This window comes from Echinops telfairi, unplaced genomic scaffold (assembly GCF_000313985.2).
Source record: "Echinops telfairi isolate 266 unplaced genomic scaffold, ASM31398v2 ScPeMD7_70;HRSCAF=299, whole genome shotgun sequence".
NCBI classification, from domain to species: Eukaryota; Metazoa; Chordata; class Mammalia; order Afrosoricida; family Tenrecidae; genus Echinops; species Echinops telfairi.
In genome coordinates, this window is record NW_022103968.1 from 62,310,281 (window position 1) to 62,336,249 (window position 25,969).

General features: G+C 51.5%; 1 protein-coding gene across 1 annotated transcript in view; it reads left to right on the plus strand.

The window, feature by feature from the left end:
- The window catches only part of PALD1 (phosphatase domain containing paladin 1), an 88,146-nt gene that overhangs the window by 17,357 nt on the left and 44,820 nt on the right, over nt 1-25,969 (plus strand). Inside the window, exon 2 of the mRNA XM_045291685.1 lies at nt 19,569-19,782. Coding sequence (XP_045147620.1) covers nt 19,598-19,782 — 185 coding nt within the window. The 5' untranslated portion in view covers nt 19,569-19,597. The remainder of the gene's footprint in view (nt 1-19,568; nt 19,783-25,969) is intronic.

The window sequence follows — 25,969 nt, forward strand, 5'->3', positions numbered from 1 at the left end:
CCTGACTCAGCTCTGTACTTGACTCAGCTTCACACCTAGCTCAGGTAGACCTCTGGCTCAGGTACATACTTGGCTCAGCTGCATACCTGGCTCAGGAGCTGCTTCCTCTGGAAACCTGTGTACACCCCCCACCCCCACCCCCAGTTCCCGGAGGCAGCATTGTTATCTCCTCCCTCAGCTCTGTCACTGGGTTCTCTCTCCTGATGGCTCCAGTACCCCAGACACAGGCGGCACGCCCTTCGGTAACTCCTTCCATGTCCATCCCACCTCCTGGCCCTGAACTCTCAGAGAAGTGGAATCTTGACATAGAAAGGAATTTGCTTGAATCGAGCATTTCCTTGTTCTTTTACCTCACTCCAAGGCACTGCAGTCCTCAGGGCTGAGTGAGGCTTGCCGGCTTGGTGGTGGGGACAGGCGGGGTCAACATGTTGACTGTGTGCCAGCCCTTCTCTTGCACCGCCTCACAGCCATCTCAGGCCTGGTCTCATCCCACGTGCAGAGATGGAAATGTAGGCCCAGAGAAGCTCCGTCATGTTGCTAGGGTCACACAGCAAGGCCTTGGTCAGCCAGGATTGGGTCCCAGGTGTGCCTGTCCCAGCAGCACCCTGAGCCTGTGCTCCGGCCCCTCTGTCTTCATCCTGAAATCCTTCTTGTCGCCTTACCATGGCCCGTTGTGGAGCTGACCCGGGCCAGCTGGAGGAGGAGGAGGAGGTGGCAGCAGGGCGCTCTTCCCTGGGCCAGGCCCTCACCGCCCACCCCACTCCTGCTGAAAGCCCCTTTATCTAGCAGTCTCCCTGGGCGGGGTGGGGCCTGCAGGGAAGTGGCCTGCCATGCCCCAGCGTGCGGCTGGCAGCATGGCCTGGCCCAGGCGGCCCCCGGCAGGATGTCCCTCTTGGCAGGACTTTGCCTGCACAAACAGCTGCCAGGACTTTCAGGACCGAGAAGATAGATCAACAGGAAGAGAGAGAAACTTCAAAATATTTTCCTTTCCCTCCTGAGCCCTGGCATTTTTGCCCCCTTGGCCCCGCCCACAGCAGGGTGGAGGTTGTGGAACTGCCAGACCGCGACCAGGCCTACCTTTCAGGATTCGTGGTTTGCTTTGTGGGATGGACTGGGGGGAGCTTGGATGTTGGGGCCAAGAGACCCGAGTGTGAATCCTGGCTCCACTACCTCCTTACGTGTGATTGAGGCCGTGTGAGTCAGACGGCCGTGCTGCCTGCTGCTGGGAGAAGTCAGGGTGGCAGTGAGTGTTCACAGAGTGCTGATTCTGTGCCAGGCACTGACGGGTACAGGAATTAGCCGTTAGCTCAGCTAATGCTCCCAGCCTCAGATGGATGTGGTTACTGAGTTCATTTCATGCATGTGGACGTGCAGAGAGGCTAAGTGTTTTGGTCGGAGTCACACGGCTGGGGCCACAGGCTCTCAAAACCCGGTTTTATTGATGGAGCACCTGGCACACTTGGCACAAGGCACTCGGTTCTGCGGATGCTTTTTCCTTCTGCAGAGGAAGGTGCCTTGGTGGTGTAGTGGTTAAGCATTGGACTGAGTCTTCAAGATCTACAGTTTGAAACCACCAGCTGCTCCGTGGGCGTAAGACAGGGCTTTCTACTCCCATCCACAGTTACAGCCTGTGAAACTCACAGGGGCAGTTCTGTAGGGTCTCTGTGAGTGGGCACCGACTCAATGGCAGTGGGCTTGTGTGTTGGTTTACAGAGGAGTCCAGCCTTGTTTGAGGGGTGGGTGGGGTGGTTAGGTCGAGCCTGGTGCGCCAGGTCTCTGTGCCCCTGAGCAACATCCAGTCCTGGCTCAGGGGGTTTCCCACTTGCCGCCTCCACTCTGCAGCCCTGACCGGTTGAAGCAGGCCATGGTAGCTTCTCTCCTCTGTTGCTCCGAAGAGCATTTTACATCCGACAGGGGGCATTCTAACTTGTTGGCACAGCCCCTAAGGCACTCTTGGGTCAGCCCGCCCCTGCCCTCAGTATACCGGCTCCGTTCTTGTTCCTTGTTGACTAGCTGCACGGCGATGCTGTGGGCAGCAGAGAGGACCCAGTCCTGCGCCCTGTTGTTAGTGCGTCTGAGCCCAGCTGAACAGTCTTCGCTTCTGAGCCACGGCGTTTGCTCCAGCTCACGTTCACAAGCAGACCCATAGGCCTTTCTCTCTAGCCCGGCTTCGTCTGGAAGTTCTGCTGAAACCTGTCCTGTGAGTGATCCTGCTGGGATTGAAAACATCGGCGGCACAGCTTCCAGAATCACAGTAACACGCAAGCCACTGCGGAAGGACCAACTGCCAGACAAGCCGTGGACGTTACCGAGCGTCTCGATACTTTGGAGGGGGCCCTGCCCACTCCCCAGCATTTCTCTCTCCATGCCGTTCCTTCTGCGCAGCATGCTGTTCCTCCCTCTCCCGTCTGTCAGGGGCTGCTCACCCTCAGGACCCAGGGCAGTTGCTTCATTGAGCTTTTGCGGGAGCTCATGACCAGGGTTAACATCTCCCTGCTCTGTAGCCCAGCACGGTGGGTAAAGAGCCTGGAGCCCCTGGCCTGTGCTCGGCAAGTCAGCCCCGCTGAGCCTCAGTTTCCTAATCTGTGGGCCGGGGGGAGGAGCCAGCCCCGGCACCCTTGCCTTGGCCAGGGTGGGATGACCAGGCTTGGCGAGTGTGGCCTCCCAGGCTTGGCTAGGGCCGGAAGCGAAGAGGACTGTGTGAGATGAAGTCATTTCCCCGCCGGGGCTCCGCCGTGTGCCTGGCCTTCCGCAGTGACTCCTGCTTCCTCTCGGGCACCCGCTGTCAGTGCTCTCCCGGCTCCCATGACCCCAAAGCTCCCCAGCAGGTGGGGCTCCCTCTGGAATGTAGGCAGTCCATCCGGGTCGCTTCCTGTCTGGGTCTGCACCCACCTTTCCTGCCCTGCCTTCTGCACAGAGACTTGGTGAGGATGGGGGTGTGGGGTCTTGGGAGGAGGGGACACTGACACACTGAGATGCAAGGTGGGGAGGGGGCTCTGGGGTCAGACTGACCAGGTGCCACTTGTGGGGACTCTGTGGACTGGGGTCGGCCCTGGGGTGTCCCGAGGATGGACCCCAGCCTGCTGTAATAGTGGAGTCAGTTGCTCACTCTCCTAATGTGTTAGTCTGGGTTGACTAGAGAAACAAATCCAGGGACAATCATATGTGTGTAAGAGAGAACTTGTATATGCATGAGGTTTCTTTTTTGTTTATTTTGTTCTATTAAAGTATGCAAAATAAAGAAGATGCCATTTTATACAGAAAAAAAGAACAGAGAACTTGATATCAGAGAGCAATTGTATATTAAGAAAACATCCCAGCCCAGTCCAGATCAAGTCCATAAATCTGATATTACCCCATATGTCCAATACTAGTCCATAAATTCCTCTTTAGACTCATGCAGCCAAGCGATGACGCCAAATGCGGGAAGATCACAGGCCAGTGGGTGGAAAGTCTTGTGGATCCAGTGGTGGAAGCATCTCAGCACTGGCGTGGGTCTCCATGTGGCTCCTCCAGCTCCAGGGCTTTGGCTCTATCAGCGTAGCTCCATGTGACTTATTAACAGGAATGTCTTGCAGGGAGTTGCAGCAGAGAGAGAGAGAAAGAGAGAGAGTATCTGGACCTCAGTGGGCTATTTATTTCTTTCAAGCCTCCAAATGAGGTCATCAAGCTGAAACCTGATTGACAGGCTGGACTCCACCCTTCGCAAGTGGACAGGAGATTATGTAACTGCCACGCCTCACCAGAGGTGAGTCGTCCTGACTTGCAGCAATCCCGTATGTCTGAGGAGAGCTGTGCCCACACTGCCCGCCGCAGGGACCAGATTTCATGAGTAGGTTACCAGGCCTTTCTTCCGAGGTGCCGCTGGGTGGACTTGAATTTCGGACTTTTAGTTCCAGCAGCTGAGCATGCTACCTGTGTGCCCCAGCCAGGACTCCTGCTCCTGCTGGTGCTCGTTGCATGAAGGTGTTTTGCTCCGTGGGAACACCCCGGGTCATCCGGCCCCCTCTGTGGAGCCCGGGTCTTTTGGGGATGCAGAGCTGATACGGAACCATGGTAATGGCTCTTGTGTTCTTCTGTAACGGAGGTGTGGTCACTGTAGGGCCGTCAGAAACTACAGATATGCAGGACAGTCAGAAAGCTCACATGTGATTCCCGGGCTCCAGTGATAACCACGAGTCACCACTACCAGGGCTGTTTGAGATTTATCCTTCTAGACATTTTACCTGTGTGTATGTTTGCATCTATTTGTCCACGTGATGTGAACCGTGAACATGGTTGGCTGATAACGAAAGGTGGAAGGTCCAGATCTACCCAGAGGTGACCAGAAGGAAGGCTTGGCAATGTCCTTCTGAAAAAATCCACCATTGAGAACCCTGGGGAAGCATGTTTCTACTCCGACACCTGTCGGCCCACCAGGAGCCAGGATTGAGTCAGTCTTTTCCCTTTGTATCCAGGCATGATTTTGTAACACATGGAGTCTTGGATTCATGCACATCTTTCAAAGGTGGGCACATTGTATCCTATTAAAAAAAAAAGTACAAGCCCCTAATAAAATGATTTTTAAAAAAGTACATATGCAAATGTCACTGAACACAAACCTTCCCACCTTTACATGGTGGGAAGCTGTCAGACTGACAGTGGCCGAGACAAGCCCCCGCACTCCTCCCCCAATTCTGACTTTCCTTGAAAGCTCAGACTGTCATGGGCAGCAACTGCTGTTGTACTTAAAGGGGCAGCCTCCCTGTGTTCAATCTTGAGAAGACCTGTCACATCCCCCCGCCTGGTCAGACCGATGTGCTGCTCACAGAGCAGTGATTGGTCCAGCTCCCGACTCACAGGTGCGCTTCCTCAAGTCGGGGACATGCTTCAGTGAGCAGAGCAGCTGTGAGACAGGCACTTCCCGTTTTGGCACAGAATCGTAAATGGACATTAAAAACCGCTGTTCCAGCGTTCGCAACACTTTCGACTTTTTCTGCTACTGAGTTGGAGAATGCATGCGGTGGCCACCGGGAACGCACAGACAGTCTCCATGATCAAAGGGCTTATTAAGGAAGTTAACGGCTTGCACTAAAACCCAAACTCACTGCCATAAAGTCGATGCCGATTCATAGTGACCCTGCAGGACAGGGTACAACTGCCACCTGAGACGGTCACTCTTTACAGGAGTAGAAAGCCTTGTCTTTCTCTGGAGGAGTGACTGGGGGTTTCGAACCGCTGACCTTGCTGTTAGCAGCCCAACTTTTAATCACTGCTCCAACCAGGCTCCAACAGGTTGCAGTGCAGATGAGAAATACTCAGGCTACAGTTATTCTGTCGGGACATGCCACAAAGTTCTTTCAGGGCTGCTAATAAATACCCCAAAGGCATGCCTCTCCACTGTAAGCCTCAACTCGAAAGCTTTCAGCTCCCACCTCTGTGGGGTGGCAAGCCTAGCTCCCCACCTCCTAAGCTAGCCTCCTGCAGAAGAGTCCTCAGCATTGTTTGCACTCTGTGTTGGGAGCGCCCCCTCCTGTCTCATGTGCTGACTCCTGGGTCTGCTGCTGCTGCCCTGCCACCCCTCAGATGCCAAATCTTGTCTTCTGGATCCAGGAGGTTCACTGTGTGGGGATCTTGGTTGGGGTCCTGAGGATGCGCTTACGTAAAATCAGCCTGTTTTCATTGCAAGTGTATGTCTCCAGAGAGTTTGGTGACCACTAGCACTATCTGGGTAACTGCTTTAGGATGAGCCCCAGGCAGATTTACCACCCATCACTGCAACTAGCATTTGTCACAGTAGAAGAGAGATGGCATCATCTTCGTACTTGTTTGACCTCCTGGACCCCTGGGAGGAGTTGGGGACCCTGAGGGAAGGATCAAGGAAAGTGCCCTGATGGAGGAGATAGGTGTGAACTCAGCAGAGGGAGCCAGGGGAGGGAGGGAGGGACAAAACAAGCGGGCAGAAATGAAACGAATGTGTGGGCTGTAAACTTCATCTGCTGCTCTGTTCAAGAGACAGCATCTGTGTCGACTAGTGTGTTAGACAGGGTTCTGTAGAGAGATAAAACCAAATCCCTGATAATATAATATATCTATTTATAAAGATAATTAGATATATAACGAGAAATGAACTGTTAAATCATATACAGATAAATATACAATACAAGAAATAAACAGTTAAATTAGAAAGCACTATAAATGGCTTAGTGCAACTCACGGCCGTGAGAGAAAGTTGAGAGACTAGCAGTCCTTCAAGTCTCTGTCTGATGCCAGATCTTCCTCTATTTGTAGAGAGAGCTAGGCTGTGTCAGCACAGCAGCCAATCACAAGGCAGGTCACCAACCACCAGTCTCCAGCTCCAGAGAAGTCTTAAAGGGACCTCAACTTACAGCAACACAGTCCACAGGCTAGGCGTCCCACAGGCACTGTAGCCTTTAAATTAAAGCACAGAACAAGCAAGGCAGCCGCACACTGGTCCAATGATCACAGAGCGAGAGACAAGAAAGGCAAGGCTCACCAAGCCATCCATCTCTCCACCCCTCAGTCAATCCCACCTGCATTTATCAGCCAGGCTGGTACAATAAACTATCTCAACAGAGAAACAAATTCATGGACACTCGTGTACAGGAAAAAGCTTTCTATCAAAGAGCAACCGTACATTAAGAAAACATCCCAGCTCAGTCCAGATCAAATCCAAAAGTCTGATATTAGCCCAGATGTCCAGTAGCAGTCTGTAAATTCCTCTTCAGACTCACGCAACACAAACAATGACACCGAGTGCAGGAAGATCACAGGCCAGTGGGTGGAAAGTCTTATGGATCCAGTGGCGGTGGAAGCATCTTGAGGTCATCAAGATGCAACCTGATTGACAGGCTAAACCCCACCCCTTCATTCTTAATAGTCTCAAGTTGACAACAGGTTATGTAACTACCACAGCATCTGTCCGTTGTTGGATGAAAAACTGGCCAATGGAGAGATGACCCAGTCTTATTCTTTATGAGATACCTAAAGGATTTTTGAAAATAATTTGGACAATTTCTACTATGGTTAGATTAGAACCCATCCTTCACTCTCAGCCTAGTAAGACTCAACTCTGTTGTTGGTGTTCATTTACTCAGAAAGGCCCGCAGAAATATTGCCCATTCCCAGGGTTGTAAGCAGCTCCGTTTGGCTGTAATGTAATGGTTGGGAGCTTTGGAGCAAGCGCCCAGGAGTGGGAGGCTAGGGCTGCTTAAGGGACGTCATGGGTTTCTACCTGGTTCTTCATTCAGTCCGACTTGGTCTTCGGTGCCGGACTCTGTCTCCTGTGTGAGGTACCCTATTCTCTAGAGCTGGAGCACTTCCCTGGGCAGGGTCTTGTCTGGCTCCAGGAGGGTGTGCAAAGTGGAGCAGATGCACAAGGGGGCAAGAGACTCTTGGTCCCCGCCCTGCCGCCGCCTACTGTCTCTGTGAGCACGAGCCAGTCTCTGGTCTACCCTGGACCTCAGTTTCCCCCTCTTCTGTAAAATGAGCAGAACAGACAAGGACCTCAAGGGCATCTTCTGGCTGAGCCCCAGATTTCTGTTGATGTCCAAGGGGGCTTTAGATGCGTCACTTGGGTGCATGTGTGCTTGTGTGCACCTGTGTGCTCGCATGCGTTGCAAGTGGGGGGTGAGGCTCAGGGCAGGTGGACAAGTGTGCGCAAACTGGAGACTTGGGCATAGACCTTGGAAGTTTTCTGCCCTTGGCCCCACAGTGGGGGACCCTCAGCAGGGTGACTTCCTCTCTGTTTGTTCTGCAGCTGCACCAGATGTTTCCTGCAGCTGGCCACTCAGTGGCCTATTTTTAGCCCCATTGTTACTCATCCCTGGGCATCTGGCGCTGAGAGGGTGAGACTGCCCCCCTGAAAGAGGCCTCTTCCCTGGGTCCAGCTTCTTCTAGAGCGGGGGAGGGCAGAGAGAGTTCCCTGCTCTCTGCTGGGCTCCTGCTTTAAGCTTTCAGATGTCTTCCTGGGGAAGCCCGGTGGCTGGGTGGGGGCTGGGGGGAGGGGGGGCAGGGAAAGGGCCTGGCAGCAGCCCCAGAGGCCGGCTCTGCTGGTAGGTGGGCAACTCGGTGTTTTCAGTCAGTAAATGAGAGGGGCTTTTGCCTCTTCCTTTGGCAAGTGAAATTTCGAACGTGGGATTCACTTACCAAAGTGATGTTTGGAGCGTTTGACTGCCTTGGGTTTGGCCCAGTGTGTGTTGGTGGGGGCGGGAGGGAGTACCCAGAGTGGACTCTGGGATGGGGGAGATAAGGTGTGTTCTTACCGATACACCAGCCCAGGGGGTGTCAAGGGAATGGGTAAGGGAGCGGATCCAGATCCTTGTGCCTTGTGCTTAGAAGGGGAGTGGGTGCTTCATTTGGACTTTGACCGGTAGGTAAGGGGGACAGTGGGTGGTGGTGGTGGTCCGGTTGTAGGACAGGAGCAGGATTGGAGGCAGGGAAAGGCATTGAGCTGCAGTACCAGCCACTACAGAGCTGTCCTTGTCTGAAAGGGGTCTTTGGGTGGCTCAGGGCACTGAGACTCTGGAAGCCACCACCACCCCCCTCCCAAAGTCTGCAGCCAGCAGGACAGCTGGGCTTTGGACTGCTCTGTCTGCTGGCATTTATACCAAGGGCTCTGCTGCTGAGAGCCTTGAACACTAGAGCTTGGCCTGGCCCTCACTGGAGGGGTGGAGATAAATGAGATCCGGGTGGGCACTGAGAAAGTCAGGGCTGGGGGCAGACCCCTCTTCAGGGGCACTCTCCATGTGGTAGCCCAGAGCAGCCCAGGAAGGGGATTTCCTTGGGGGTGTCGGGGGTGGGGGGAATATGGGGGTGGGTGACGAGGAGGCTGGAATGTGGGGGGGCCTTGGATGTCAGGCAGGGGGAGTACAAAGCCCACCAGGGTAGGGACAGATCCGAGGATCGGTCTGTGGTCTCTCCCACCTGTAAATCACCCAACCCACTGTCCTCAAGCCAATTCCTATTCACAGTGACCCGCTCCTCGAGGGTAAATCTTTCCCCGGAGCAACCAGCCTCATCAGCGGGTTTGAACCACTGACCTTGTGGTGAATAGCCCAGTGCTTAACCCACTCCAGTCAGCTGCCGAGATTCAATTCCCAGCAGCTTAATATTTGCTCCAAACAACAGAGCTGTGGTGGTATAGTGATTACCCATGGGGCTGCCAAGCTTCTGGTTAGCAGTTCGAAACCAACCGCCACTCCTTGGGAGAGAGATGGGGCTTTTTATTTCCATAGAGTTACAGGCTTGGAAACAACCCCCCCAGGAGCAGTTCTGCCCTGTCCTACAGGGCAGGCTGAGGGGAGTGGGAGCCGACTCGATGGCAGTGAGATTTGTTTTGGATTTTGGTGGCCCAGTGCTGTTCTGTACTTGGCGCTGTTGGTGTCCTGTGCACTGAGCAGGGTGGGAGGATACCACCTCAGTCCCGGCATGGGCGGCGCAAGGGAGGGACCTCAGGTCCTTTGGCCGAATCAGGCCTGCGGCAGAGCATTGTTTGACCAGCACAGATATGGGATCTGTCCTGTCAGAAGAGAAAGAAATTCTGACCTGTTGCCATATGGCATCTGGTCACCAAGGACCAGAGCTACAAAGAATGCAGCGTTTTAGTCAGGAACAGCCAAAGAATAGGGATTTCGACAGGATAGAAGTTTACTTCTCCCTCCGACCAAGTCCAGAGAGCTCTAGGGTTTCGTTCCAGGAGTGTGGTGCGGCTCCTCAGACTCCTTTGGGACCTTGAGCCCTAGCTTTCCAGGGAATGGTGCTCATGGCTCCAAATGGCTCCACGACTTCAGCTGTCACCTGTGTTCCAGGCAGCAGGATGGAGGAAGGAAGAGAGAAGGGCACACGTGGACTGGAGGGATTCTTGAAATCACCATGTGAAATTGCCCATTGTGTCCCTTATGTCCCATTGGGATGGAAAGTGAGCTCCACCCAGCTGCTGGGAGATGAGGGATGTGGGCCCCGCCATGGGTGGTCATGTGCACTGCTAGCTTTCTCTGTCTCTGTGCCTCTTAGGGCCCGTGGTCTCTGGATGTGGTTCACCAAGTACGGGAAGGGCGATGGAGGTGGCGTCTCACTCAGGGACCTCTCCCTTGGGCAGACCAGCCTTGCCTCAGGCCACAACACCAGCTGCTCCCACCTAGGATGGCAGTGAAGCAGAGCAGAGACCGCAGAGGTGTTGGGAGACAGCTCTGGGCAATCAGTCAGAATAGGCAACAGCTCTGGGTCTTTGCTGCTGGGGGACTTGAGAGAATTGAGGACGGGCTGCAAGGACTTAGGCAGGACAGGCGGACAAGACAGAGGTAGAAATTGAAAGGCTGCCCCAGGAGAAGGGTTAGGGCCCCAGGGCGCCCTCCTCAGCTCCCAGAGGCTGGGAGAGGGCTGGGGGCAGCAAGGCAGAACTTAAGGAAACTGCAGGGCACCTTTCCAGAGGGACAGCCATTTGCCCCCTCCCTACACCCTTGGTGCCCTGCTGTTGCCACCTTTGCATTCATCTAGGGAAACCAGGTATCTGGGCGTGCATTTGAAGTCTCTGGGCTTTTTAGTGCTCATTAAAGTAGAAACTACAAAACTGTGCTGATCAAGCAAATAGCTCATGGGACCCAGACCCCTTTGGTCCTTCACGGGCAGGGAGGATGCTAAGTGCTTGCTCTCCAGATAGATGAATTCTCTGAGTCTTTAAGAGGTAGAGCAGGAGACATATGTGGGAAACCAGCTTTTTATATGACGAGTTTGTGGTTGTTTATTTTTTAATTTGAAATTTCATTAAAATATTTTCACACAGCCGTCTTGTTTGAAAAGTTTGAAACCTACGGAAGAGTAGAAAGAAGCAGTGAACAGCTACACACCCTCACCGCTTGTTAGTACTTTCCTCCATTTGCTTTCTCACTCGGATGCTCTCTCTCAAATGTGTGAGACTTGCAGACATCAAGATGCCTCATTTTTGAACACTCTGCCTTCAGGGCCAGGGTCTAATTTATCAGAATCTTTGCTCCCGAAGCATCTGATAACTGCTGACATTGATTGAACACTTATTGGCCAGGTCCTGTGGTAAGGATTTTGTATGTTACACATATATGAAAATATCAACCCTTTTACTATTCTTTCAGGTTTATCAGTGGAGCCCATTTTTCCAGCAGACAAACTGAGGCAGGGATCAGGGAAGCAGTTTCTCAAAGTTCAGGCAAAGAGCCAGAACGTGCTCAATACTTGAGTTCACAAAGTGATCGCTGTCGATACGGGTGCTGTAGCAAAGTGTAGTGAGGAAATCAGATGGTGTCCAGCTAGGGTCTTAATGGCCTGTCTTAAAACAAGCAGTCAAGTCAGGTGCCAGCTAAGTCCACATGAAAGGAGCCCACTAGCTCATGTGAGCCAAGGATTGTCAGTACTAAAATCTAAGATCAGAGGAAGGAATTGTATTATAGCTAGAATTCTGTGCACCTGGTTTGCCGAAGACCATGGATGGAAAACCCCAAATCCAGTTGTAGGGTCCCTATGTGGATTCATCTTACATTTGAACTTCAGACCATTGACTAAAGATGTGAATAGTTTGCCCTCAGACGGATGCTTTGGAACGTAGATTCCTGCAGATAGAGTTAGGTTAAAATGTAACATCCTATCATTTGGTTTCCTATCCATTTTTAATTTGTTCTAGTTTTTATTATCTTCTGCTTTCTTTGGATTGAGGTTTTTCTATGTTTTATTTTGTTGTTGTTGGTTCTTTAATATGATTTTCTTTGTAAGAAATCCAGGATAAATAATCCATAAAGATAGTAACTAGATTAATAGTTTTTAGGGTTATTGCAGGGGTGGTTGGTAGGTAGTGGGGAGTTAATAATAATGGGTACAAGAATGAAAAATATGTTTTAAAATTGATTGTGGTGATGACTGCACAATTCATTATATTTAAGCCATTGAATTATGGTATGTGAATTCATATTCCAATAAAACTATTAAAATAATAGTTTTTAATAGTTGGAGTTTAACAATATGGGATAAAAAACAAAACAAAAAAAAAAGAAACAAGATTTAAAAAACCCCAAAGGTGGAAAGATTTAGGGTGTTGATTGACACAGAACCTACTCTCTACCTGTGTCCCATACTCCCTGTCCCAGGTACACCAGGTACACCACTCCTCACCGTGCACTGAGTCAGGGTGTGTACCTCAACTGTTCCTGTGAGATGTTCCTCCTGCAAAGTTTCTCTGCCTGCTGTCGGTTAGCCCAAAAGCTCCCCCCGCATATTGTTCTAACCTTTTAAAAAATGTGTTTATTTTACATGTATATATGTATGTATGTATATTGCGCAGATCAGTGATATTAATTATGTTTATAATGTTGAACAACCATCATCACTAGTTTGTGTTTGTTTCATCATTTTATTGGGGGCTCGTACAGCTCTTGTCTCCATCCATCCATCCATCCATCCATCCATCCATCCATCCATCCACCATTCTCTCATCCACCCAAACCTGTTGGGTGTGGCAAGCCAGGATGCATCAGGACAGGGACACAGATGATGTGGCTTTTGGATTAGAGCTGGGGACGCTGAGACCAGGGTGGTGGTGATTCTTTTCTACCAAGCAAGGGATGTGGACCTGGAGCTAACTGGTGCTGGGCCCTAGGAGCTGATTGCTCCCAGACCTCTTACCTGTCCTCCGTCTAGTGCCTGAAGGAGCAGCTCCAGCACCCTTTCCCTGGAGCACTGCATCGATGAGAAGCTCGGACCGGGAGGGCAGGCCACCCTGGGTGGACTTGCAGCCGCAGCATCAGGCAGTAGGTTGACGAGTTGCCACAAGCGTGCCAGTCTTTGAAGTATGATCTTTCTTAAAGAAATGAGGCCACCTCTCCGAGAGAATTCCACAGGGCAGCTTCTACGGAGTGGATTTGTTCTGTAATGTGGCGGGTCCCCACGCGTCAGATTCAGCGCGATAGCCACTCCCAGCCATGGAGAGACGAGCACTCGAGGGGCCTTCACGAGTTCGTGATCTTTTAATCCCATTACCCACAAGCCTTTTGAAGTCTTCCTCAGCTGTCCGTAGTGATTATGGCATTCGCAAGATACTCCTGTAGGCGAGTTCAAGTTACTTTTGCGTCTTAAAGACATCTCCATGAAGCTGTTGGTGCCGAGCTGAGCACATCAAGGACACGTGTTGTGGAGGTCGTGCTGGACAGCCAGGCCTTCGAGGGTGTTTGTTTCGATGGAAGGACAGACGGCTTCCTTGGAGCTTGCCTTGCAAGGTGAACTCTGCTTGGTGCGATCACCGGAAGTCTCCATGCTGGTGGAGTTCAATGCAGTTGTACGAAACTGGCCTCGTGATCATCTGGTGCAGTCACCCAGCAGCTGCCCAGTCCCCTCACACCAGCAGCTGTAGAGGGGAGCCGGCTGGCGTGTGTGGTCCCCAGGGGGCCTGATAACAATGACTGCCATTCCCAGGATGGGAACCCCTCATAATGGAAGAGGTGCTGGTTTGCCTTACAGTTCAGGACAATAAGGGCATCATTGTTCACCCACTCAAATTCATGGGCACCCAGTATTCCAGTCTCCTCCCACCACAATCCCCCGTGCAGCCACAATATCTCCCTGGCACAGGTTTGAGCACAAGGGACCCCACCCAACCCCTGTCCTTGCTAATTACCGCCCCTGCAAGATGGAAGGTGCCTTCGGATTGATCCCTCCCACACTGTCGTTTTACAGCTGGGGACACTGCATGGGGTCAGCAGGATAAAGGCCCTTCAGTCTGGGTGTGGTTGAGAGAGGGGTCTCAGGTGAGAGGTGTTGAGTGAGGGGCCTGAGGTCTGCACCCCTCCCTAGACAATCTGGAGGAGGACTTCACTTTAAAAGCACCACTGTCCCCCCCGCCCCCTTCCAGCCTGTGATTTCTGCCCCTGCAGCTGTGCACATCTGTATTGTCTTGGGGGACGCCAGCTGGAGCCTGTCTTGGCCTGTGGAGCTGTGAGAGACAGGGTGGCCAGAGGGGCCACTGTGGGGGTCACACAGGGGAGGAGAGACTAAGGTGTCGGGCTTGCCTAGCCCTTTGGCCAGGCAGCTGGGGCCAGTTGTTCGCATCCTGCGTGCCTCCCGCTCTGGAGCCAGCTGTCACCTTCCCTTGCAGGCTGTTCCCACACAGGCTTCTGTGGTCCAGGCTGCTGGAGGGGCCTGGGCAGCCTTGGGGAAAGAGCTCTGGGAGGCCCCAGCTGGCGAAGTGGAGAGAACTTTCTAGCCCTGTTCCTGACCAGCTGAGGGTGCTGTTCCCTCTCCAGGACTCCCGTTTTATTTGTTTGGGAAAACCGAAGCTCATTTCTTTCACCTTCGGCCTGAAAGAGAGAACGAGCATGGTGGGTGGTAGAGACGGACGGGGCCTTGGAGACAAAGGTGTGCTTGTCACTGAAGTGGTCAGGCTGGCTGCTGGGGGTTTCCAGGGACGTCAAGGCAGGGCAGGTGAGAGAGCGCCCTTTCCAGACCCGAGAGGGATGGACTGCAGGTGGTTTGGGAAGGGTCTGGCTTGAATGCCCCGGTTAGGAGATGGCTGGCTCCGGAGAAGGGGAAGCTGAGGCTGGCAGCTGCCGCCTGGGTTTGAGGAACTCTGATTCAGGGTGACCCTGGTTTCCTACTGACCCCCTGACTCCACTGTCCGCTGCCTCGGCTCCTGCTGCTGGCTGTGGACTGTGATGGTGGGAGCAGGAAGTCCCCCGGGTGGAGCAGCTCGCCTGCCTGGTGGATAGAACGTTGTCTTGTCTTTGCGGTTCTGGTAGAGGAAGTAGCGAGGTGAGGCAGCGAGTCCAGGTGGAGGTTGACCAGACTGATTGACCCCTCTCCCTCCTGCTCCTGCGCCATCAGCGCTAAGGAGGCCAGCAGCTTCTAAGCTCCTGGAAAGTTCCACAAGCCTCTGTCTTCTGTGTCCCTCACCTTCCACCTGGATCTGTGTGGAATGCCCAACCGATTCCCTTCCCGCTCTCAGACCCGAGGCTGGCTTTTAAAATGCGTCCTGGCCGCTCCTTTCCCGACCATTCTGATACTAGTTTTATTATATCAACACCATCTTCAGATGAGCAAAAACCAGAAAACACATGTGTTAATTTGTGTACATTAGAGAAACAAATCCACAGAAACTCATAGGTACATAAGAGAGAGTTTTATATAAAGGGTAAGTGTACGTTAAGAAAGCGTCCCACCCAGTGCTGTCCTAGCCCATAAGTCCAACATTAGCCCATACATCCGACACTGATCTACAAAGTCCTCCATCTCACAAAACACACACAGTGACGCTGACTGCAGGAGGAAAGCCGAATTAGTGAGTGTGTAAGCATCTCAGCGCTGGCAGGGGTCCCCACACGGCTGCTCCAGCACCCAGCGCTGCATCAGGGTAGGTCCATGCCTGAGGAGAAGCCACTCCTTGCAGGAAGTGAGCCTTGCCAGCTGAAGCATGGAACTGGCTAAGGCAGCTGCCCCCTGGTCTAACCATCAGAGAGTAAGAGACCCGAGAACTAGAAAGGCGAGGCTCACCAAGCCATTTATCTCTCCACCCTTCAATGAATCCCACGTGCATTAATCGGCCAGGTTGGCACAATAAACCTTAACCATCTCAACAAACGAGCCTAAAGGAAGTGATAAAAATGGTCAATAATTGCATCCCTCAGAGTTAACATCCTGACGTATAAGCTCCGGACTTTTCTTTGGGACCTTTTAGTGCCTTCCCACGAGACTGTGTCACCTGTCCGCTCTGCCACCTGTGTCCGCCACCTCCTGTTTCCCGGGTGGCTCTCCATGTCTGTCAGTCAGGGGCGGATTATCCACCGAGCACGGAAAGCACGTGCTTAGGGCATCCCAGCAGCAGGACGGGGCACCCATCGTGCAGGGCAACGGCCAGTATAGAGCCCAAGCAGCGAAGGACAAGGAAACGAGCACCGGAAGGAGGACGCTGAAGGACATTTCTAGCAGCTCCAGCGTGAGACTGCTGGTCGGCAATACAATTCACACAGGGTCCCAAGGGCACCCCCGGGCAAGGTTGTCAGCACCTCCCCTGACATCTGTTTCCCATGGCCCTCTCCCATGTCATTGAAACTCCTTCTCTGGGCAGGTCTCTTTCTAATGAGCAGGAGGTGGGAGTGGAAGGGCCTTGTGTAATTCTGGGTACTTTCACCCAATCTACAACTCAAAGCCCACCCAATGTGCAATCCCGCAGGTACTCAGCAGGGGCACATTATATTCATGGGGGCCGGTCTCTGATCCGTTTTGATAACCCCCTCTTGGACATCCGTATCTGCTGCTCCGTATCTGCTGCTCGGTGCAGCATCTCCACCCGGGCCAACCAGCGGGGCTCTTTGCCACGACACCCACACAGGTTGTCTCAGTGGATGCACGTGTCTCAGGGGATGTCCACAAGGAACCCGGTTCCTCTGTAAAAGTGAGGGAACTCAAACAAGTCAATTAGTTCAATGAATTAGTCAAGTTGCTTTTCAACTGTAAAGCAATTATGTATAGGATTATGCTACAAATTCTATAAAAAATACTATTTATAATAGTAATAACATATTAACATGGCAAACACCCCCCAGTACTGGAAATATTATTATTTATCAACACACAAAGTTTCACTTGAAGTGAGTTTTGTGTTTTGTTTTTTTACTTCATGTACCGTGGTGCGTGATATGACTCTGTATGATCAGGTATTGGGCACATGAAGAGGATGCTAAATTCAGTATGTTTATCGAGCAAAACATGTTTCTTTTTTGCAGCAATGAGTACGCTTCTAAACTTGACTTCAAAAAAAGCAACAAAGGGCTTTTTATGCAAACAGTGGCATTATATCAGAATATCTACCTATCTCTGCAAAAGAAAATTGAACAATTCCTCAAGGAAATAAATGAAATGCGTAGCTAATAAAGATTTTATAAATGTATTTATTTTCCACTTCCATTCAGACTGCCTTTAAAAAAGATAATCTCTGTACCTTGTTATCACTACCGAAGCAAACTTGGGTGGTAGAGAGGCGGTCCTATTGTCAGATCCCTTATGGACCTCTTGTGGGGGGTGCTTTGAGCAGTTCCACAGAGAACCAGAATGCGCATCTTAGGCTCCTTGTGTTTGGTCACAGTGTTGCATTTCTTTAGGGCTGGGTGGGGGATACCTTCACCTTCTGTGTTCTCCTGCTGACCACCCACCCAACGTGCCAGAGGCCCGGGACCCACGCACGAGACGGGAGGGATCCAGTCCTGCGAGGAATGAGCCAAACCCATCTTCAGCCTGAGCATGCCCTGTGCTTGTCTTTTGCTCTTTGTAATTGCTCTCCGCCCCGTTGGGTGCCAGCAAACCACACTGCCCTGTGAAGAGGTGGCATCAGAGGACGGAAAGTGCATGTGCAAGTTTTAAAGACTTATTTTAAGGCGAAAACCACTTGTGGAGCTTTGTTAGGCCCGCCAAGAGACACTGCTGCACGCGAGAGCCCTGTTAGTGCGGTTACTTTAGATGATCTCCACCCCAAGACAAAATGACATTCTAAAATCACAAAAATTTTAATTACAGATTTTCATACGTAAATTTTATATTAATGCCTGTATTAGTCTAGGTACTTTAGAGAAACAAATCCACAGCAACTCATGTATAAGAGTTTTATGTAAAGAAAATGTGCATCACAAAAACATCCCAACCCAATGCTGCCCAAGCCCACAAGTCCAACATTAACCCATTAACCCAACACCAGTCCACAAAGTCCTCCACTTCACAAAACAGGCAATGATGCCGACTGCAGGAGGAAAGCTGAGTCAGTGAACGAACAAGCATCTCAGCACTAGCAGGGGTCTCCACACAGCTGCTCCAGCACCCAGGGCTGCACCGGGATAGGTCCATGTGGCTTCTCCTTGGGGATGTCTTGTAGGAAGTCAGTCTTGCAAGCTGAAGCAGGGAACTGCTAAGGCAGCTGCACCCGGGGCAAACAACAAAAAACAAAAAAACCCAAAAACAAGAAAGGCGAGGCTCACCACCCATTTATCCCTCCGCCTTTCAATTAGCCCCACATGTGATTATCGGCCAGGCGGGCACAATTAACTAACTCAATGCCCACATTTACTTTCAGTCATTCAAACGTATTTGCTATGGTAAAGCTTAATTTAGAAGATGGCATGATTTTATGTGGAGATAAGACAAAATGGCAGTAACTCAGGGGAGCATACAAGGAACGCTGCCCGAAAATGTAGGGAAAAGGATTTGCGAATCCCCAAAGACAGTCGTAAAATTAACTTCCTTCTTAAGATATAAAAGAATTCAGAAGAGACTTCCGTCGAACACGCACGTTTAAAGGGCCTGAATCATTATACTAGTGCTATTCCTAAGGTTACTGCAAGCAGTACAGGTAAAACAATGTGGTCCCTAGCTGTTCCTCGCCGTCATGAAGAAATCAATAATGGCGCAGAAAATGAAGCTACTTTAGAATCTGAAATTGTCAGATCCCACACATCTGTTGACCCCCACAAATAACAGAAAATACAGATCCTGGTTTGTGGAATGTTTTCTAATGATTTAAAGTACTAGATAAAAAAACGGGCCAAGTGATTGTCAACATCACAGCGAGCCATTTGATAAAATTTCTGGCAGGTAAACAGGTTCTGTCCCCAGAATTTATTTCAAGGGTACAAAGCTATTAGTAAAAATTACAGGAAGGGGTCAGCTCTCTATATTTTGCTTGCAAATCATTTGGTACTGAATGATTTCCTTTTTGATTTGCTATGGATGGATTTAGCAGTGGGCACCTTCCAGTTAGGATTGGTGAGCGTGAAAACAGTTCAGTGTCAGAGCTTGTATGTTGTCATGTTTAAACCAGAGACCTGGTTTTGACCGGGAAACGCTAATTGTAAGGAAAACATCACCATTGATTGGAAAGCCATTCAGCAACGCATTGTTGCTCTTGTGATGACCGGTACTGAAAATGTCCACGTCAACTTGAGGGAGAAGTTCAGGGTTTGGGTCTCCACAAAATGGACATTTTGGGGTTTACTTGAACTTATTTCTCAGCTTGATCCATTTTTAATGGGCCTCAGCTCAAAATATGGTGACACAGGAACAGGACAACCCGTCGTGTATGTCTGAATGTATGAAGATTAACGAACATTAATGAGTGATTTTGATCGCCTCTTTTAAGTGAAATAACTTGATATTTCAGTTTGTTAGCCCCGTCTGATCATTCTGAAACAAGACAGTGGAGGGGCATTGTAAGATGCGCACCGTCAATAGCTAGAAAGCCCGTCGAGTGGTTTATCACATTTATTAACTTACAAAGTCACACCAGTGAAGAGATTACACAAGTCAAAGACTTCGCCACTTATGGAATATTTGCCACATTGGTTTCCCTAAACGCAGAGCCAGCCCAATGGCAGTGTTGCGAATCTGCCATCAAGGCACATAACCGAGCATCTTAGGATGCCATGAATGTACCATTTTCATACTGTGCACGGCAGTGGTAGGTGGGGGTCCAGAGTCGGTGAGGGAGGGTGAGCGAGGCCTCCTCTGGTGGTGGCATCTTCTAAGGGCTTCCTCTGACCACCCCCTTCACCACTCGCCCTCTCTCCCCACAGGTCTTGGGTGCTGAGGCTGCCCGCAGACTATGGGTACAACGGCCAGCACAGCCCAGCAGACGGTCTCGGCGGGCACTCCCTTCGAGGGCCTGCAGGGTGGGGACGCGATGGATGGGCGGCACTCGCTGAGCGTCCACTCCTTCCAGAACACGAGCTTGCCCAACAGCAAGGCCAAGTCCATCATCCCCAACAAGGTGGCGCCTGTTGTGATCACGTGAGTGGGGAGTGGGGAGCGGGCCAGGCCTTGGGGTCTGGTCCCCTGGAAGGCAGGTTGGGGCAGTGCGGCATACAGCAGCTCCTATGGTTTCACTTTCCCAGATGAAGAAACAGAGACCCCAGAGCTTAAGCCCAGAGCAACGGGCTGACCAGAGCTGGTGGGGTCTCTGTCCCCAGAGCCAGGGCGTGTGGAGAAGGAGCAGTGGGCTAGAGGAGGCCCTTGGTGAAAAGACTCTCTGGGTGAACATTTGAAAAGAAAATCTGTATGTTTAGATGTATCACATGTTGATGAGTCATGGCTGGTGGCAGATCAATTCTTGGCAGTTCTCAGGGGGAATGTGGAGAGGACATGGGGCCAGGATTGGGACAGGCATCCTACGTCAGGTGGGAAAAGTACCACATTGGCTGGGCGAGTGGTAGAGGGCCCACTGTCAAACACACCCTGCCTGAGGGCAGGGCTTTCCACGTTGCCCCGCAGTCACTGGTCAGAGAGAACTCAATGGAGTCTAAATCTGTGTGGAAACTCAAAACTGGATTGAGGGTTCCCGCTGTAAACCGTAGTCCCAGTAAACTTAGTGTTCAGGATTGAAGCTGCCACACAGCCCTTCAGGGAGGGTCCTCCCCAGGGAGGAGGCTCAGGGTTGGTTCAGGCAGCACATTTCCAGAGAGGCCTGGACACTCTGGGTGTCTGTCTCGAGGAAGTGGGCCAGGGAGTGGGCCCGGAAATCACACTGAGGGCTTGGGAAGAGCAGTGCTGGACAGGAAGACAACAGGGATATTGGGTACCCGTCTCCTGGGGAGCCGGGAGCCTTGTGAGTGACATCACATCTGCGGGCAGTGCTCCCCCTCCACCCCCCCCTCTGGGCCCTTCCAGGACAGCAGGAAGCAGGACACTGAGCTCAGAGTGGAATGTGTTCCCCACATAGAAGCTTGGCAGGGAGACCCCGCCGTGACAGGAAAGTGGTAACCAGTAGGAGTGACTGAGGTCAGGGACGGAAGAGGTACACACGAGAGGCTGAGATGTGGTCGCTGTAGTGGGACACATTAGTTAAATAAGTGTTCAGACGTTGGACAAAAGGTGGACCCAATCCATGCAGCAGCTCCACGGGAGAAAGACCTGGCTCTTGCTCCCACAGAGGTTACAACCCAGAAAATTCCAAGGGGCAGTTCTACTTGCTGGGAGTTGAAATCAGCTTGGACAGCACCCAATAATCGCAATGGCAGACGAGCAAACCAGGCTTGGGAATCGGGAGAGTGTTGGGGGACACGGGGAGTGGGCCTGGCTCTGCCTCTGACTTGCTTTGCGCCCTGGGGTGGGTAAGTCTTCCCCTCCCTGGGCCACGGTTTCCTTATCAGCACCATGAGGGATGCCATCAGAAGTTCATCACCGAGTGGTGCTGCTCACGGGAGGTCCGGCGGCACTGCGGGTAAGGCACCAGACTGCACGCCCCAAAGCCAGGGGATCAGACCTGTTCACTCCACCATGGGAGAACGACGTGGCAGTCTGTTTCCGTAGAGAATGGGGTCTCAGGACCTCTGGGCGCTGTTCTGCTCTGAGGGACTCCAAATCAGACTCGCCCCATGACCGTGAGGTTGGGTTCACGTTTTTGTGCGGCTGCTGACAGACCATCGCTGACCGCCTACAAACACGCGCTGCATCCCTCCCGGAGTCCGCTGGGAGTGCAGGCCGCCTTGGGCTGTAGTGTTTCAGGCAGGAGAGACTGTAGACCAGTGGTTCTCAACCTTTCCAATGCCGCGACCCTTTCATACAGGTCCTCATGTTGTGGTGACCCCCCCCACCCTAAAATTATTTTCGTTGCTACTTTATCACTGTTTGCTCCTGTTAGGAATTGATCGACCCTGTGTAAGGGTTGTTCGACCCCCAAAACACAGGTCGAGAACCGCTGCTCTAGGTGAGCCCCAACCTGCGACCTCGGGGTTAGCAGTTGCGCATGGTCACCATTTGCGCCCCTACTGAGTTCAGAGAGGATCATAGAACGCATCTGTGTAGCAGTTGGCGGATAGCCGCCTGACTTGGTCCTCAGCCTGTTTTTCCATCGTTGTAGTTAGGTGTCCTCGAGCTGGTTCCAGCCCATAGCTACCTTGCGCACAACAGAACGACGCCCTGCCCAGCCCTGCACCATTCTCAGACACCCTTCCTGGGCTTGAGCCCGTTGCTGCAGCCACGGCGCTCATCCGTTTCCCGAGGGTCTGCTGCTGCTTCTTGCCCCTTCCCTTTCCCAAACATGATGTCCTGCGGCAGGAGCTGGGCTCCCCGGACTACATGCCCCAAGTCTGGAAGCTGGAGTCTCGGCACCCTGGCCTCTAAGCAGCGCTCTGGCCAGTCTTCTTCCAAGACAGATTTGCTTGTCCGTTTAGCAGTCCGTGGTACTTTCAGTGTCCAGACATGTGTTTTTTTTTCATACATGCATTTTTTGTAGATGAAGTTTCATTGGAACATACATGAACTCCTGGTCATCGACACATGGTCTCTGGTGGCCTAGTGCTTGCAGGGGGAGCTGAGTCATTTTGACAGCCATATGGCCCACAGAGTCTAAAACATCGACTGGGCTGTCCTTTATAGAAAAGGCGGGCTGGCCCATGGTCTGATGCAGTGCCCTCATCGCGCACCTTCAATCGCCGAGCTTTGTGGCGGTTGAGGGGGGTTTACCTCAGGTCACGCCGTGAGTGACGGCAGAGGAGCGAGCTGGAAGGAGGCCGTTTTTGAGATCTGTTTTGGCTGAACATTTTCGGAGGAAGTTTATGTACTTAGAAACCAGTCTCAAAGGCCCTCTTTTCGTAAAGATGATCAAACAGCTCATCAGCTCTGAGCCATGTGTCGCAGTCACTGTTGCCGTGACACTGTTACACTGTTGCCATGACACTGTTACACCGTTGCCGTGACACTGTTGCCGTGACACTGTGACACTGTTGCCATGACACTGTTACACCGTTGCCGTGACACTGTTACCATGACACTATGACACTGTTGCCGTGACACTGTGACACTGTTGCCGTGACACTGTGACACCGTTACTGTGACACTGTGACACCGCTGCCGTGACATTGTGACACCGTTACCGTGACACTGTTGCCGTGACACTGTTACACCGTTACCGTGACACTGACACCATTGCCGTGACACTGTTACACTGTTACCATGACACCGTTACACTGTTGCCACGACACTGTTACACTGTTGCTGTGACACTGTTACACTGTTGCTGTGACACTGTTACACCGTTGCCACGACACTGTTACACTGTTGCCGTGACACTGTTACACCGTTGCCGTGACACTGTGACACTGTTGCCGTGAGCCCTGCAGCTTCTGTGTCTTGAGTGCACACTGAGGCTTAATCCAGTGTTTGAACCTCCTTCTGCTTTAGCATCTCCTGAAATCCCAGTTTTATTTCAGCCGGCTTCTTTGAAATGGCCCTGTGCGGTGGAAAAGGTGCTATTAGGAATCGTAGTTGTATTGATAAAGACTCACTGGACCCCAGCACTGGGCTAGGCCTTCTTTACACCTATGACCACAGTTAACGCTTCAGACAGCCTCGGAGATAGGTGTGAGAGGGACCGAGGCGCAGAGAGGTTAGCGTTTCGGAAACCCACAGGGACAGCTCTACTCGGTCGCCGGGAGTCAGCATCGACCGGAAGGCAGCGGCTTTGGAGTTCATAGGTTGAGCTGCTGTAACAAGTAACCCTCCAGTGAACCGTTTGCCGTCAGATCTCCGCTGACTCCTGACGACCATGTGTGTTGCGGTAGAGCTGTACCCCACAGCACTGCCACTGGCTGCACTCTTTGGGGAATTAGATCGTGAGGCTCTGCCACCGGGTGGACCTGAACCCCCAGTAGAGCGTCTGACACAGGACTGGGGTTGATTGTCTTTCTCACGTGAAAATCTAGGAGGCAGGCCAGAGGCTGCTATGGCTGCTCCGTGGTCACCAGGGACCCTGCTGCTGCTGCTTGTCCCATTGTTACCAACATGTGGCTTTCATGTTGTGTGTGGGCTCAGATAGCTGCTCGGCATCCCATCGTGACTTCCAGATGTTAATTAGGGAGGGGATGAATACGAGATACGGAGTGTGCACTTTCCTCTTTAGGGACTGGTCTAGAAGTTGTGGCTAGCACTCTCTCTCCTCCTGTCCCCCTGGCCAGAGCTTCAGTAATACGATGGCATCTGACTGCAAAGGAGTCTGACTTGTAGTTCCCAGCGGGCTAGTAGCCACTCACAGTGTGGTGGATCCACTGGAAAGGAGTGGCATTCTGATTAAGTGCTTGGCCACTAACTGAAAGGCCAGCAGTGTGAACAGGCCCGCTTCTCCACGGGAGGAAGAGGCGGCCGTCTGCTTCTGTAGATTACAGCCTTGGAAGCCCCTTGAGTCGTGGAACCAGCAAGAATTGGTTGACAACCATTTCAAGACATAGCGTGTGATCAAGAGCTGGTGGTGTATTGAAGGAAGATACCCAGGCTGCACTGAAGGCATTGTTTAAAAAATGAAAATGTTTAAAAAAACACCCCAATACCATGCTAGAAGCACTCACAGAGAAACTGGAACGATAGCTACATTGGCCCATACGAACCTCGACATTCAACCATTACAAGAGGCAGCATAGGATCCAACCCAGGAGCACTGAAGGCATTAGCCAAACACAAGGCTTCAGGGGCCGTGGAAGGCCAATGGGAATGTTGACAAGCACTGGACGCAATCACTCATCTGTGCTGAGAGATTTGGAAGACAGCCACCTGGCCAGCTGACTAGACGAGGTACATATTTGTGCCCGTTCCAAAGAAAGGTGACCCAACAGAATGCTCAACTATAGAGCAGTATCATTAATAGATGCAAATAAACTTTTGCTGAATCTAATTTTAAGTAATAATTGTGGTAGTACATTGACAAGAAGCTGCCGGAGATTCAAGCCAGATGCAGAAGAGGATGTGGCCCAAGACACATCATTTCTGGTGTTAGATGGATCTTGGCTGAACGCAGAACATGCCAGGGTGATGCTCATTTGAGTTTGACTAAGCAAAGGCATTGTGCTGTGTGGGGCACAGCACACAGCGTCACATTGGGACAAATGGGAATTCCAAAGCACTTCATTGTACCCGTGGGAAACCTGTACACAGATCAAGAACCCGTCCTTCCAACACAAAGGGGAGATGCTTATCAGAGTTGTATCATTTCACCATGTTCATTCGGTCTGTGTGCTGAAAAGACCCCCAAAGGAGGACACTGAAGGAGAGTGTGGCGTCGCATTAACAATTGGCGAGAGGCAGATGACACCGCTTTGCTTTCTGGAAGCCAAGAGGACTTGAAGCATTTCCTGACGGCGATCAAAGACCAGCTTTCAGTATGGAGAACAGTTCAGTGTTAAGGAAGCAAAGATCCTCATAACTAAACCGGTAAAGAACATCGTGATAAAAGATTGACGTCAAGGATTTCATTTTACTGAGACCTACAATCAATGCTCATGGAAGCAGCGGTCAGGAGATCAAATGATTTATTGCCCTGGGCACATCTGCTACAAAGACCTCTTTAAAGTATTAGAGCACAAAGAGGTTCACTTTGAGGATGAAGGTATGTGTGGCAGTTACACAATCTTTTGTCAACCTGTGAAGGGAAGAAGTCCAGCCTGTCCATCGGGTCGCAGCTTGATGACCTCGTTTGGAGGCACCCCTGCATAAATAGCTCACTGGAGGCCAGATTCACTCCCTCCCTCCCTCCCTGCGAGACATTACTGACAATGAACCTGATGGAGCTGTGCTGATGTAGTCAGAGCCCTGGGAGATGGAGGAGCCACATGGAGACCAACCCCCATGCTGAGATGCTTCTACCGCCACTGGATCCACAACACTTTCCACCCAGTGGCCTGTGATATTCCTGCATTCGGCATCATTGCATATGTTATGTGAGTCTGAGGAGGAATTTATAGATTGGTATGGGACATATGGGCTAATGTTGGACTTAAGGACTTGATCTGGACTGGGCTGTTTTCTCAATATTCAATTGCTCTTGTATATAACCTCTTTCTTATTCACATATGAGTCTCTATGAATTTGTTTCTCTAGTCCACCCAGACTGACACAGTATGCCTGACTCAAGCCAAGGTGTTTTCAGTTGCCTTAGATGCATGTGAAAACTGGATAAGGAACAAAGAAGACTGGCAAAGAAATGATGCAT